Genomic DNA, 13,588 nt, shown 5'->3' on the forward strand with positions numbered 1-13,588 from the left:
TGGGGCCCAATGTTTTCAAAAGAAAGAGACTTTTAGACTTGTTGCCTTTCAGTAACTAATGGGACCAACATCATCATGGTATGGTATAGATATAAATACTTGAAGGTAGAATGGAGTGTTATTTAATTTTTTCCCCCAGAAGACAACATTCAATTTTTCTGTTGACTGTAAGATTTAAACAGACCAAAGCCACTGCAAATCCTGGAGTATGCTTGTGGTAACACTCAGTATCAGTCAGTGGCTGTCTAGAGACTAGGGAGCAGCAGAGGACAATCCGATAGTTTTCAGGCACAGGTATAGCCTCAGACTCCAGGTGGCAGGAAGGCAGGGGAATAGAAAGGAGCTTCGGTGTCCCGGAGGAAAGGGGAAGGGCTTAGGGCATCCTAACCCCCTAGAGGAAAGGGGAAGGGCTTAGGGCATCCTAACCCCAAGAGGAGGCAAAGAGCTTCCGCATACACATCTTCCCAGTAATTTCACTTGGAAGAAAAGCTCTTGTTGCCAGTAAGTAACCTACTGTCTTATCCCTTTTTGTGAATATACTAAAGTATTACTGTTTAATGGTTTTAAAATTATCTTATGAACATATCATAAAATATATAATAGCATACTGTGAAATTATTTTCAGCTTAATTAGATATAGACCAGGTTTAACAGTGTTACATCTTTCGAGGACCCAGAAACCTTTCACATTAATCTGTGACTGGGGAGTCCCCTGAGAGCCACTGAAGGTCCAGATAAGGTGCTGCCCTTGGCCTGCTCTGTTGTCTACAGCTCAGTACTACTTCACCGGCACAGAAGAGAAATTCCTAGGAAGACATGGTTTTCAGGCAGAAGTAGGAGACAGATGTGTGGACAGATAGGAACTTGGGATCTGTTCCAACATTTTCTCTTTGTCTGAATTCCTACACAAACATAGATTGGAAAGCCTTGTCATGTAACCACAAAAAAAAAAATCACATTTTCAGTTTATTTATATTAACTTAGAATAGCTAACCCTCACAATATTTTCTATATTGTACTTGCCTGCCGAGTTTATTGTAAGAAGCTAATTAGTCCAGGGGTCTCAGTAACATGAAAAAAAAAATAGAAAAAGCAACAGAAAAATAAGAACTAAGATGAAATGAGAAAGACTTAAAAAAATTAAGCCAATTATTTCTGTTGTACTGGCTTTCATCAGACAGACTGCTCTGTTAATTTTTCAGTGAACCAGTGCAGCACATGGGTGGTCCAGGGCTGAGATGTAACATTATAAAGGATTCTCCTCTCCCCAGGGCCACAGAATTTCAGTATTTTCCTCTTGTCTCTGTCTCCTATATATCTTTGCTCTTCAGGACAAAAATAATTATTAATAAGATATGCAAAAAAATATTCACAAATAAACACAGATCTCTCTACATATACAGACATAAATACACGTATAACATACATACATCAATGTCAGCTATGCAGAGATTCAAAAAGCATAGAACTTTAGTGATGATAGGAATGTAGAAAGAACCTAATCCAGTTGCCATATTTATGTATAAAGGAAATTGAGGGTAATTAAAGCGATGTGGCTTAGCAGCCACGTGTGAAATTAATTAAACAACATGAAGCAGCACCTAGCTTTTCTTCTCTCCATTCCTCTCTCCATGCAGGAATTACAAATAGAATAGGAGAATACTTTCAGACTATTGAGGTTCAACTGCTATTGCTTCTTCAAGTAATTTCTAAATTTGAAATTATTTTTAAAAATATATGATAATATCTGTCCATCCCATCATCAGTAGTAATAACTGAATGCTGAAAGAGTTTTCATGAATTAATCAGTAGTTATGCTAGTCCTGGGAATGTACTCAGCAAGTCAGAGTGTGGTTGTAGCTAGATGTTCATCTGCACACACGGTAGCAGACCTCCTTGCATTTGGGGACACTGGCTTCTGCCATACACAAGACTGCTTCAGATGTATCCTGTAACTTTTGTGATATTTAATTCTTTTGCTTTGCTTTTTTTAGAATGGCAAAATATTGGCCATGGTGAAGCTTTTAACCTGCCATGAAAATCACAAGCTTTTGGTAAAAATAAAAGGAAATTAGTTTCTCTTTCATTAAAAAAAAATGGTCAAAGAGTAATTAGTTATAAAAGCAGTTAAAGTCTCTATTTATTATATAAATATATACATACCTTGTTTTTAAATATTTCCTGTGAAGGGCAGTTGGAAACGTATTAGTGGTGTGTATGTATGTGTTGAAGGTCTATGGTCTAGCTTAAGGTAAACCAGACAATGCATTGTTCACTATAATATAGAGATGTATATAAAAAACATTTCTTAGTAAGGCTATCCCAAAGTTTTTGTTTATGAATCTTGGCCTCTTTTTTGGATATATTTATTTCTTAGTTCAGAAATAAATAATCAGAACCATTAGATCACAGGAATTTTTTTACAATAAGTTACTCGTTTCTCCAATATATGCTTAGAAAAAGGGAAAAAACCCCATTGATGCCAGAGTGAGTAAGTTATTGAAATGAAAAGTCTGCCTGCCATATCATCTTGAAACGAAGGCCAGCAAGGTGGAGAGGGTCTGTGGTATTCTGACCAAGATACAGAAGTTAGTAGGGTTATTCACTTTTCTCTAATTTTACAGTGGGATGAGGAAAAAGGCTTGTGGCTATAGTGAGCTGCATTTGTTTACATGGATTTGCAAGGCCAAATCCTTAACTGAATTTAGCAGGACTACATTCTGATAAACTTAGTTCTGTGTACTGCTAACAAAACATACCATCCAAACCTCTTTGTCAGATGGCCTTGAATCTAATTATTTTTTTTACAAAAGCCACCTTTTCAGTACAACCAGGTGGTAGCTGATTTCTAATAACGTTTTGATTTTGCTTTATGTAAAAACTAATAAAACAATGTACTATACTACTATGGAGTTCATAAATTCTTAAAAATGATTTTTCACTATATCATGTTGTCACTGAGAATTATCCCACCATTTCTTTAAATTGGGAATGAAATAATAGCTGTCAAATATTTATATTTTAAGAGATAATTTCATGAGTCATTCTCCTCAAACTAGCAAATTCAATACCTGTGATTTTTCTTTGAAGCTGTTATAAAATAATATATCCTTAAAATTCTATTTTTGGCCATTATTGATTATTAAAGTGATTAGAATTATTTCCATCCTTACAGCCCAGAAAATGAGCACTCCATGATTTTTGCTCTTTTTTTCTTACAATATATTTTGATTATGTTTTTTCCCTTCCTTAATTTCTCCTAGAGAATGCCCACTTCCCTACCCACCCAACTTTGTCTTTTTTTTTCTGAAAAACAAACAAAAAACAAGTAGCAAAAGCAAAAACACCCCCTCAATCCACAAAAACAAAAATCAAAACAAACAAGCAAAAGGCCAATGAAACAAACAAAAATGACAAAGGAAACAGAAAATCCACAAAAATAGCATTGAATTTGTGCTGTGTGGTTAATACCGCCTGCGAGACTCCATTGAAGAAGACTGAATCAGCCTTTGCCGGTGGGTATCTATTGCAGATAGCTTCTTGGTTAGGGGTGGGAGCCAGCGTCCACTTCGCCCTTCCAGTGCTTGAACTTGTGTAGGCTGCCACAGTCTCTGAGTTCATAGGTGCATTAACCCTCTTGGGTTTAGAAGACACAGTTTCCTTGAAGTCATCCATCCCCCGCCCTGGCTCTTCAAATCTTTTGGTTTTCCACATAGCGCTATGAGCTCTGTGGGGAGGGAGGGGTTTGATAAAGACACCCCATTTAGGACTGGGTGCTTCAGAATCCCTCACTCTGCACCTTGTTCAGTCGTGGGTCTCTGTGAGCTGCCATTCACTGCAAGAAGAGCCTTCACTGATGTGTGTTGAGTGAGGCAGTGGTCTGTGGTATAACAGTGTGTTATTAGGGGTCATTTTATTGCTTGCCATGTTCCTTTAGCAGAATAATAATAGTAGGTTTTCCCCTTGGCCATGACTTATTCTCATTTTAGGTTCTTGGCCACGTTAGTCGTGTCAGGTGTGGGTTCCATTTCCTGGAGAGAGCAGTAACTAATTCTTCACCTTGGAAGGAATATCTATGAGGCTTTTGTTTCACATCCTAAGTTTTTCATTTCAATTAGGATTCTCTTTAGTGATTCCATTTCTATTTTCATGTCTGAAAATGATTTTTATTCATTCAGCCGTGTTTCATGATGGCATTTATTCATGCCCTCTTTAAGGTATTTGAACATACTCATAGTTGCCATTTGGAGGTCCTTATGTGCTTCAGCTAAGTTGAATTTCTCAGGGCCTATTGCAATATGGTTACTGGCTCCTGGAGGAGTCATATTGTCCTGGGTGTTCATGTTTGTGCTTTGGTGCTTGGACCTAGACATCTGGAGTTACGATGTCTGCGGTATAGCTATCTGGTGTCTTTGTTGTGTGACTGCTCCCTTCTTTGGCTGCTGTTGTCTGGATCTTAGGCCAGTGTGGTGACCCTGGCGTTTCCCAGTAGAGTGTTTCCGTGGGTTGGTGAGTGACACAACTGAATGGTGATAGACTAGGAGGAAAGGCTGAGAGGGGCAGTGGCAAAGAGCTAGAAGCAGCAGATGGCACCGAAGATGGAGGCTTCAGGGAGTGGAGTTGGGATGGGAGGAGCTCCTGCAGGCAGGCTGCTGCAGGAGGAAGGACAATTGTGGAGAAGAGAATGGAGGCCCGGGAGGGTAGTGAAAATCATCTACTCGGGTCTCAGCTCAGTGTAGCCTCTGGGGGTCCCTGGAAAAAAGTGTATCTGCAGGTCGGTGGTTACACGAAAGTATGGGGGATGGGCGAGAAGGGAAGGCTGAGAGGCCAGGCAGGAAAGAGTTAAGGGAACTCTGGAGCCTCACCAAGAGGTGGAATCCTCAGGGAGTGGAGGTAGGTGGGGGGAGGGTCTCATGCAGCAGGCTGCTGGGGGACCTAGAGTAAGTCGTATAGACAGATGAAAGCTTCACGCTGATAATTTTGAGGGGTTTTTTTGGCGGGGGGGAGTTATTCTCTAAGAGCTAGTTAAAATCATGTTTAACATAATCAATGTTTTTATTTCCAAGATTTTATATAAGAGCCATCCCAGGAAGGTAAAAGTTTTTGTTTTCATTTTTGCGCTTTGAAAAATACCTGTTTCCTCTTGTATCATTTTTGATTTTGAAGACAGGATGGTATAGTGGAAGCAAAAGTGTTGTCAGTGTGGTAGGAACATCTGGAGTTTTCTGTGGCAGCAGCATTAGAATCTGCACACTCACTGTGTTTCTCACAACACTGACTAGCATTAAAGACAAAGGCAAACATCTTCCTCTGGTCTGAGCTTTTGTGACATGCCTCCCATCTTTGTCCCTCTGTGAGTACTATTTAAATATCTGCTTAGTGCATTTCAGAGTTCTCATATACGGGAGGACTTGTGGTGTTTGGGTTTCACTTAGCATAATTTTGCTTGAAGTGATGATGTGTTAACTAGCTTGATTCAACCATTCCCCACTGTGTTCAGGAATCCTAACGTTTTGTACTTTACAAATGCATATGATCATGAGTTATTCACTTATAATACAAACTGTAGAGGGAAAGGTAGACTACCTTTTGCACACATGTAGGACTTTATTATTCCTTCAAACTTGTTTTTCTCTGAGTAGGCATTGATATTTGCAATCATGATTTTTACCACCCCCTTGAATAATAATTATTTACAATTATTTTTCTATTTATTGGGTTATCTATATCTCAGATGCTGCACGATGCATAGTGCTACAAAAACCAGTAAGATCCAGTTTTGCCATCAGGGCGAACTCAGTACCACAGGAGGCAGAAGATCAGCCACTATTATGTGGTTTAATTCTAGGCTAGAGGATAACGTGGGTTATCATAGAGGAGTGACTCAGGTCAAGATGAAATGGAGGTTCTTTAGCTACTTGTTCATCAGTTTTGTCAAAGTAAGGGTTGAAGCAGGGCTTTATCTAGTCAACAGTGAGTTATCAGCTATTGAGAGAGTTCCCGAGGATGTGTTCTTTATGGAGAGCTGAGAGGCACACATACATAGGATGACAGGGTCCACAACAAAGAGACTGAGAGAAAGCCACATGCAAAGCCATGGGGGATATGCCCTGTTACTATAAATGAACACAGCAGGGGATGAGGCAATTTATGTAAAAAGGGCCTCTGCTGTCCTTTAAATGTGTCTCCTCAAGTATATATTGAAAGCTTAACCCCCAAAGGTTCTGTGATGAGTGGTGGTGGAAACTGAGGGGAAGTACTATGCTGGGTAGTTTTTGTGAACCTAACACAAATGAGAGTCACCAGGGAAGAGGAAGCCTCCACTAGGGAATGCCTCCATGAGGTAGACCTGTGTGCAAATCTGTGGACTACTGTCTTGATCATTGGTTCATGCGGGAAGGCCTGTGCGTGGTGCTCCTCCAGGTATGGCTGGCGGTATGGTGGGCCTGGTTTATACAAGAAAGCACCATGAACAAGTGCAGAGGAGCAAGCCAGTAAGTACTTTGTGGTCTCTGCTTTACTTCCTGCCTTGAGTTCCTGGCCTAGCTTCCCTTGATGGACCACAACTGTAAGTCAAATAAACCCCTAACTTCCCTAAGTTGCTTTTGGTCAGTGTTTATCACAGCAACAGAATGAGACCAGAATGATGCTTAGCCCATGTGGGCGCCACCCTCTTGAGTTCATGAGTGAGGGTTGCTGAACTACTTGAGACTTTGCCCTCTCCCGGGGTCTCCCACACAATGCCTTTTGCCACATTATGATGTAGCAAGAAACTCACAGTAGGTGTGGCCCCTGTATACCAGACTTGCCAGGATCCTGTACCACAAGCCAAATTAGTCTTATTATTTGGGGCCAAATTGACTTACTTTTGCACATCATGGAAGGTTTACGTGTTGAAGGAACAGATGTGTTTTAAAGCATGTCCAGTGTAAACTGTATCAATAAACATGTTTCCCTTCCCCAAGAAGATAAGGTCTAGTTCTCATCTTTATTGGTAATATATTAATTTGGGAAGTAAGGAATTGATAGGGAAATTTTGTGTATTTAGTTAAAAGTCACTCCTTCAGTCTCTACTCTCAAATTGCCGTTCTAGCTCCTCATTTGGGAGTTAATGGTGTGCCCATGGAAATACATTAGTTATCTAAGAATGTGTGAATATTCAAGTTATGCCATGTATAGGTGTCTGTGGAGGTCCTAATATCCTGGACCTGATATGGTTGCTGGGAACTGAATGGGTCTTCTAGAAGAACAGCAAAGGCTCTTAATCACTGAGATCTCTTTCCAGGCCCCACATTTATTTGAACTTTTTTTAAAAATTTGTGTATGCGTGCGTGCGTGCGTGCGTGCGTGTGTGTGTGTGTGTGTGTGTGTGTGTGTATGAACATGAACATGAATGAAGGTGCCTGAAGAGGCAGAAATATTGAACTTCCTCGGAGCTGGAGTTACAGGTGGTTGTGAAGCCGCTTGATATGAGTGCTCAGAATCTGAGCCATCTCTCCAGCCTTGGAAATAATGTCAGATTATTCACGTCATGGAGTCTATCTATGCCTTTTATTCTTTATTAAAACAAGGATGTATCAATTGTTTCAATGCTGAAATGAGCTAAGTCACAATGGAAGCCCCACAGAGTGTACCCACAATTTGTTCAGTAGACAAGCAAGCAAGGCAGCCCACAAATTGTCATTTAATTTCAGTAAGTTCATACTCAACCTCTTTTCCCTAACCTTTAGGAAGTAGCCCAAGGTAACTGACTGGGATAAGTGTGGCTGCCATTTAAAAGGACACCAGCAAAGTTCTCCGGAGACACTCACTACAGGAAACAGTGAACAGAGACATAAAGAACATGAAAGCAGGGTGTGCAGTGCCACTAGGAGTGTGCCACATGTCACCATTTCCCTAGTAATCTGTATTTCAGAAGGGGTGCCTGCTACAAGCCCAGTACTTAGGAGGCTAAGGCAGGGGTACCATGACTTGAGGTTAGCTTGAGCTACGTGAAAAGCGCTGCCTTAAAGAGGGAGGGAGGGAGGAAAGGAGGGAGGAAGACCAACCAAGCAAAAACAAGCTGAACTTCAGTCCACCTCTGTTGAGGACCAGAAGAAGTTAACACTGTTAAAAGTGTAACTTATTAAATACACTGTTTCTAAAGAACTCAAATGTAGGAAGTTCCTAGAGGGGTTCTTAAACCGTTTTACAGAGAGCAAATTGCTACATACTACGATTCACCATTGGACTTCGTGTAGGTTGAGTCTGTCAGTAACCAGACCATCAGAACCGTGGTTCACAGAGTTTAGCAGTCATCTGCTGGCATCTTCCAGGTGGAGCTGGGGGCAAGTCCTCACTTTCAGCAGAATGCCATTTTGCAGGTGAACCAAAAGCCCCAGGCGCACTTCAGTGCTGCTCATCTAGTCTTCAGGTCTCTCTCGCCTGGGGATCATCTACATTGGGAGTTCACAGGGGAAGGTACTGACCATTACCTCCCAAATGTCTATCACCACGCTCTCCAGTTCCCACTTCCCACTGCAACATCATATTGTGGAGATTCAAGAACTTCCCTTGTTATTTTACACCATGTCCTGAAAGGTAAAGGGCCCAGGAACTTCACACAATTAAAAAAAAAAATCAAATTGGTGATCCCTTTGGCTTCAGGGTGAGAATAGAGGGCTAGATCCAGATGCAGGAAAACACTTGCAAAGTTATTTCTGATTGGCTTTGCCTTCCTGGATAGGCTTTGAGTTTTGGAAGGCTTGCTGGTTCTGCCGAGTTCTGCCTAGATGGTGGTGGGGTGAAAAAAGTCCTTGCAGGACGCCGAGCCAACCTGCCATCAGTCTCCAGTGGCAGCATGCAGATACCTCGCAATATCACGATGGCCCTGTTCTTCAGCCAGGTCCACCGGCAGGCGGCCCCAGGCGTCACACACATCCAGCCGCGCCCCTGCCCTGTGCAGCACCACCAGCGTGTCCAGGAAGCCCTCCCGAGCCGCATCGTGCACGGGTCTGGTTAGAGTGGCAGGGTCGGCGCAGTTTGGTTCAGCTCCGTGGAGCAGCAGCAGCTCTGCCACCTGGGCGCTGCCCATCATCATGACCTGCGCGGGGAAGGGAGAGAGCGCTCAGGGTGAGTCTGGAGAGTGGAGTCTGTGGGGGCACAGCAGTGTAGAATGCAGGTTCCATCCCGCCCCCTCCCCAAGGAGCTGACAAGCCTCAGGTGCCTGGTTTCTCATTTGCCTGCGTAAATCCAATCCCCACCTGTTACAACCTAGCTACACTGAACTCAAAATAGATTCTATTTTATTCTCCATAGGTGAAGTGACAGAAAAGGGCAGACAAATTGCTTATTTGTAATATTGGAAGCAGGGATTTATTTTAAGTGATTTCTTAGTCAGTTTGAACCGGGCTTTTTATTTATGTTTTATTTTTCCCCCTTTTATTGAAAATAGACTTTTTCCCTCACATAATTTATCTTGATTATGGTTTCCCTTTCCTTTACTCTTCCCAGCCCCTCCCTACCTCCCCTCATCCAGACTGACTCCCTTTCTGTCTCTTATTAGAAAACAAATATCCAGGCTTCTAAGGGATATTAATAACAAAATAAAATAAAGCCTAATACATTGGAATTGGACAAAACAAACAGAAGAAAAAGAGCCTAAGAGAAGACATAAGACTCAGAGACCTACTCCTTCACACCTACTCCTTAAAAATACTAAGCTGGAAGCCATAATATATACACAGAGGACCTGATGCAGACCCATGCAGGCCAGGCCCTGAGCATGATGCCTCAGTTTCCCTGACTTCATATGAGCTTTGCTCATGTCGATTTAGAGGTCACTGATTTCTCGGTGTCCCCCATCTCCTCTGGCTTTTACACTTTCTGCCTCTTCTTCTGCAGGGTCCCCTGAGCCCCGAGGGAAGTGTTTCAAGGTCTCTCACTCTCTGTATAATGTATGTGCTCCTGTCTGCTGCAGGAGGAAGTTTCTCTGATGGCGGATGAGCAAGGCACTGATTTATGAGAATAGTAGATGTCAGTATGAGTCATTTTATTCCCCCAACCATCACCACAGTACTATTTGGTGTTCCCCTAGGACCCTGGGCTATTTAGTTCTGGTTCTTGGTCACCAAAGCTGTGTTGGGTATGGGTTCCATCTTGTGGAGTGGGCCTTTAGTCACATCAGGGATTGGTTGGTTATGCCCACAAGCTTTGTGCCAACATTGCCCCAGTGTATCTTGCAGGCAGGACACCAGAGCCAGGCTCTATAAAGTTTCACATTGTTTTTAGGCTGCTTCCTTTATCTCTCTAGGGCTAACCATATATGCTGATTAGTTTGTCAGCCTGACGACACAAACTAGTCATTTGGGAAGAGGAACCTCAACTGAGAAAAGCCTCCATCAGATTGGCCTGTAGGCAAGTCTGTGGGACATTTTGTTGATTACTGATAGATGTGGGAGGGCCCAGTCCACTCTAGGTGTGCCATCCCATACGTGGTCCTGGAGGAGGTGAGAAAGCTGGCTAAACTTGAGTCTGAGAAGCAAGCCAGTAAGCCGTGTTCCTCTATGATCTCTGCTTCAGTTCCAGCCTCCAGATTCCAGCCTTGACTTCCGTCAGTGATGCACTGTAGCATTTAAGTGTAAGCCAAATAACCCCCCTTCTCTCCAAGTTTCTTTGGGTCATGGTGTTTATCACAGCTACAGAAAGCAAAACTAAGATGCCATATAAACTAGGTACTCTGTTGCTTTTTCTTTCTTTTTTTAAAGAAGTTAGTGGAGTGCTTTAGAGGAGAAAACAAAAAGCAAGTCAGTTTTAAAAACTCACAAACTGATTATACTCTGATCATTTGCATTACAAGTGGAGATCAGAGGAAAGTTCATATTCTAAGCTTCTTATACATTATGGAAACAAATTACTTGTAAATGTTTAGCATCTTATAACATTTTAACCTAGTGTGTTATACAGTGGAAAGTTTAGAGCAATACATTATAATATGGAGTTAATAATCATTTACACTGTATAAAAAACTTAATGTTAAGTAGTATTTTTCTATATAAAAAGTCTATAAAAAGCTTGGCTGGTAGCTGTTAAGTTGTAAAGATGCATAATTTAGGAAAACAAACCCTGATGTTTTGGAGATGTAATGCCATAGCAGCTATTTTGTACACTATGCAAATATTAAATTAGTAATGAAACAGTTTTTGGTACCTAATTGTCCTAAACAGTCACTGGTTCTTGTGGGCCTATGGGCTTTGAGATTTACATGTAGTGAGAGGCAGTGGTCAAGTGTCAGTTTTTTTATCAAGTGAGAGGCAGTGTTCATGTGTCAATTTTTATCACATGAACATTAGAAACATTCCTCCAAGAAATATAACAATCTTGTTATTTCTTTTAGTGGAGTAAAGGTTACTTTTGCAGCTGCAAAAGGAAGATTTAAAAGTTCCCAGTAAAGAAAATAAGATAGTAAATAAGAAAATCTGTTTTTAGAAGGTCTTTATAATCACTTGACAATATTTTTGTTGCTTGAAAATATTCTTTTGTCAAACATCTCCTTTTTCTGAAAATTCAAGAGGGATGAATATTTATTTTCTTAAAAATCCACACTATTAACAAGAGTCCTCATTTCCTTAGTCCCAGAGAGGAACGGTGAGGTGAACAGCAAAGGCGACTGTAATAATCAACAGAACACAAAACCATTGTTAGATCTTCAAGAAATAAAGTCAATACTAATTAAAACAGGATTAGAAAACACTGAACAAATTAAGAGAACGTTTAGGGAACCTCCTCGTCATTCTGAAAGGTCCCAACAGGACCTGTAGGGAGTGCTTGCCTGTTCCTATTAAACAGCGAAAAACTACAGTTACTGCCCGCATACAAGGAATTAAGTGCTGGGTTTGAGAAATCCTTAGTCCTGTGAATGCGATTTGGTTTATGGGGGGAGGGGGGAGATAGAAAAGATTCATACCATTGTTTACAAGTTCACAGTGGACGCTCACCCTTTGCACACTACAATTTTGTGGAATTCCTTGAATCCAGGCGGTGTAACTGGTAATCTACTCATCTTTATCATGTCGTCCTCTCTATCTGACCCTTCCTTCCCCACTTCTCTCCCCGAATGTCGGCCTGGTATCTATGATTGTAAGATAGCAGAATAAATATTGGTATTTTCCCACCATTACAAAGATCCCGAGGCTGGGGATGTTGCTCAAGGGTAGCGCACTGGCCCAGCACGTACGGCGCCGTAGGTTCCAGACCCAGCATCTCAAAACAAAGAAAAGCCAAGCAAGTGTAGTGGGTCTTTTCACTTTTTTTTTTTCCTCCAGAATTTTTGATCGTTTAAAACCTGCCTCTCGTTGGGCTGCACACGGGAGGCACAAGCCGGCGGCCCAGGTGTGCCCGGTCACAACTTGCAGCCGCGGAGGGCACCGCGCTCTTGCGCCCCTGCCGGTGAGGCCCCGGGGTCCCCCGCTACCTGAATCGGGCGCCTCCCGAAGCGGTTGATGGCGTTGGGATCTGCGCCGGCTTCCAGGAGCTGCCGCACAGTCTCCACCTGCCCCCGCGCCGCGGCGGTGGCCAGGCCCGAGTCACTGCCGCCGCCCAGCATGTCCTTGTCCTCCTCTCGCAGCCCCGACGCGGAGCGGCAGGAATGGTCCTCCGCTGGCCGTGAGACTGCAGGAGCCTGGTCTGTTAGCGGCTCCTTCGCTCCCCCGGGATCCAGCAGCTTCCTCCGGTGCTTGCCCTGGGAGCGCACCGGCTCCAGCCCTAGCGCCTGGGAATAGCACGGACAGCAAAGCCGACTCGGGCGCTGTGGGGAGCCCGCGGGCAATAAGCAGCGGCTGGCGTTCTGCACCGCCGCCGGCCCCGCCCCCTCAGACCACGCCCCTCGGTAACACCGCCCTCCACTTGTGACGTAGCGAGACGAATGGGGGCGGTGACCCAGCATCGGAAGATCTTAGAGGCATGCGCAGAAGGTTGAGCTCCCGGAGTGCCGGACGCAAGGCGGCCGGTTGGCTATTTTTGAAAAAGTTGAGCCTCTGCACCCAGCAGGCGGAGCAGAGGCCTTTATTTAGTCCAGGCCTGCGGGTTTCGCTCTGGAGACGTTAATCGCTCCCTTGCAATCGAGTCGTCGAAAGAAAACCTTCAGGGGAAAAAAATTCCGACTTTCTGAAGATGTCTGAAAGTGACATGCGAGGCTAGTTATCTCTATCTAGGTGGTACTTGAATTTAACGAGTTTTCCGCCTTGCATCAGATACAGCAATTTTCTTTTGGCCATGTCTTTCTATTTAGTCAGCCATGATAAAATAGTAAAACGTTCCAAGAACCCCGTTTTGTGTGTTTTTAAAGTTTTTTTTCCCTTGAGCTGTGGTTAATTCTGAAGTTAAAAAAAATAATGTTTTAGAGACAGAGATAACATCACACACACAAACGCAGATCTAAAGAATTTAAGATCCCTGGACGTGTGCTTGTACTTAGCTACTTGGGAAGCTGAGATAGGAGGGTCCCTGGAATCTAGAAGTTCAAAGCCCAATCAGTGTGTAACTAGCCAGGCCTCCTTCCAAAACCCCTACGGTTCCACGTGTGCACTGTATAACTTAGTTTGCCCTCTTA

At 42.9% G+C, this 13,588-nt stretch overlaps 1 protein-coding gene across 1 annotated transcript; it reads right to left on the reverse strand.

Annotated features, from left to right (window-relative positions):
* Positions 1–7,552: 7,552 nt before the first annotated feature.
* On the reverse strand, positions 7,553–12,827 carry LOC118578130 (cyclin-dependent kinase 4 inhibitor B). The gene is made up of 2 exons (XM_036178802.1): positions 12,452–12,827; positions 7,553–9,082 (listed from the first exon to the last, which is right to left on the reverse strand). Exons 1-2 carry the CDS (start codon positions 12,581–12,583, stop codon positions 8,822–8,824), a joined length of 393 nt encoding a protein of 130 aa, XP_036034695.1. The 5' UTR covers positions 12,584–12,827; the 3' UTR covers positions 7,553–8,821.
* Between the last annotated feature and the right edge of the window lie 761 nt (positions 12,828–13,588).

This window comes from Onychomys torridus, chromosome 2 (assembly GCF_903995425.1).
Source record: "Onychomys torridus chromosome 2, mOncTor1.1, whole genome shotgun sequence".
NCBI classification, from domain to species: domain Eukaryota; kingdom Metazoa; phylum Chordata; class Mammalia; order Rodentia; family Cricetidae; genus Onychomys; species Onychomys torridus.

Excerpts from the sequence above, each read along its gene's own strand:
- LOC118578130 (XM_036178802.1), bottom strand. The coding sequence starts at position 12,583 with ATGCTGGGCGGCGGCAGTGACTCGGGCCTGGCCACCGCCGCGGCGCGG. Across the intron at positions 9,083-12,451 it reads TCGGGAGGCGCCCGATTCAG|GTCATGATGATGGGCAGCGC; the intron begins GTAGCGGGGGAC and ends TTCCCCGCGCAG.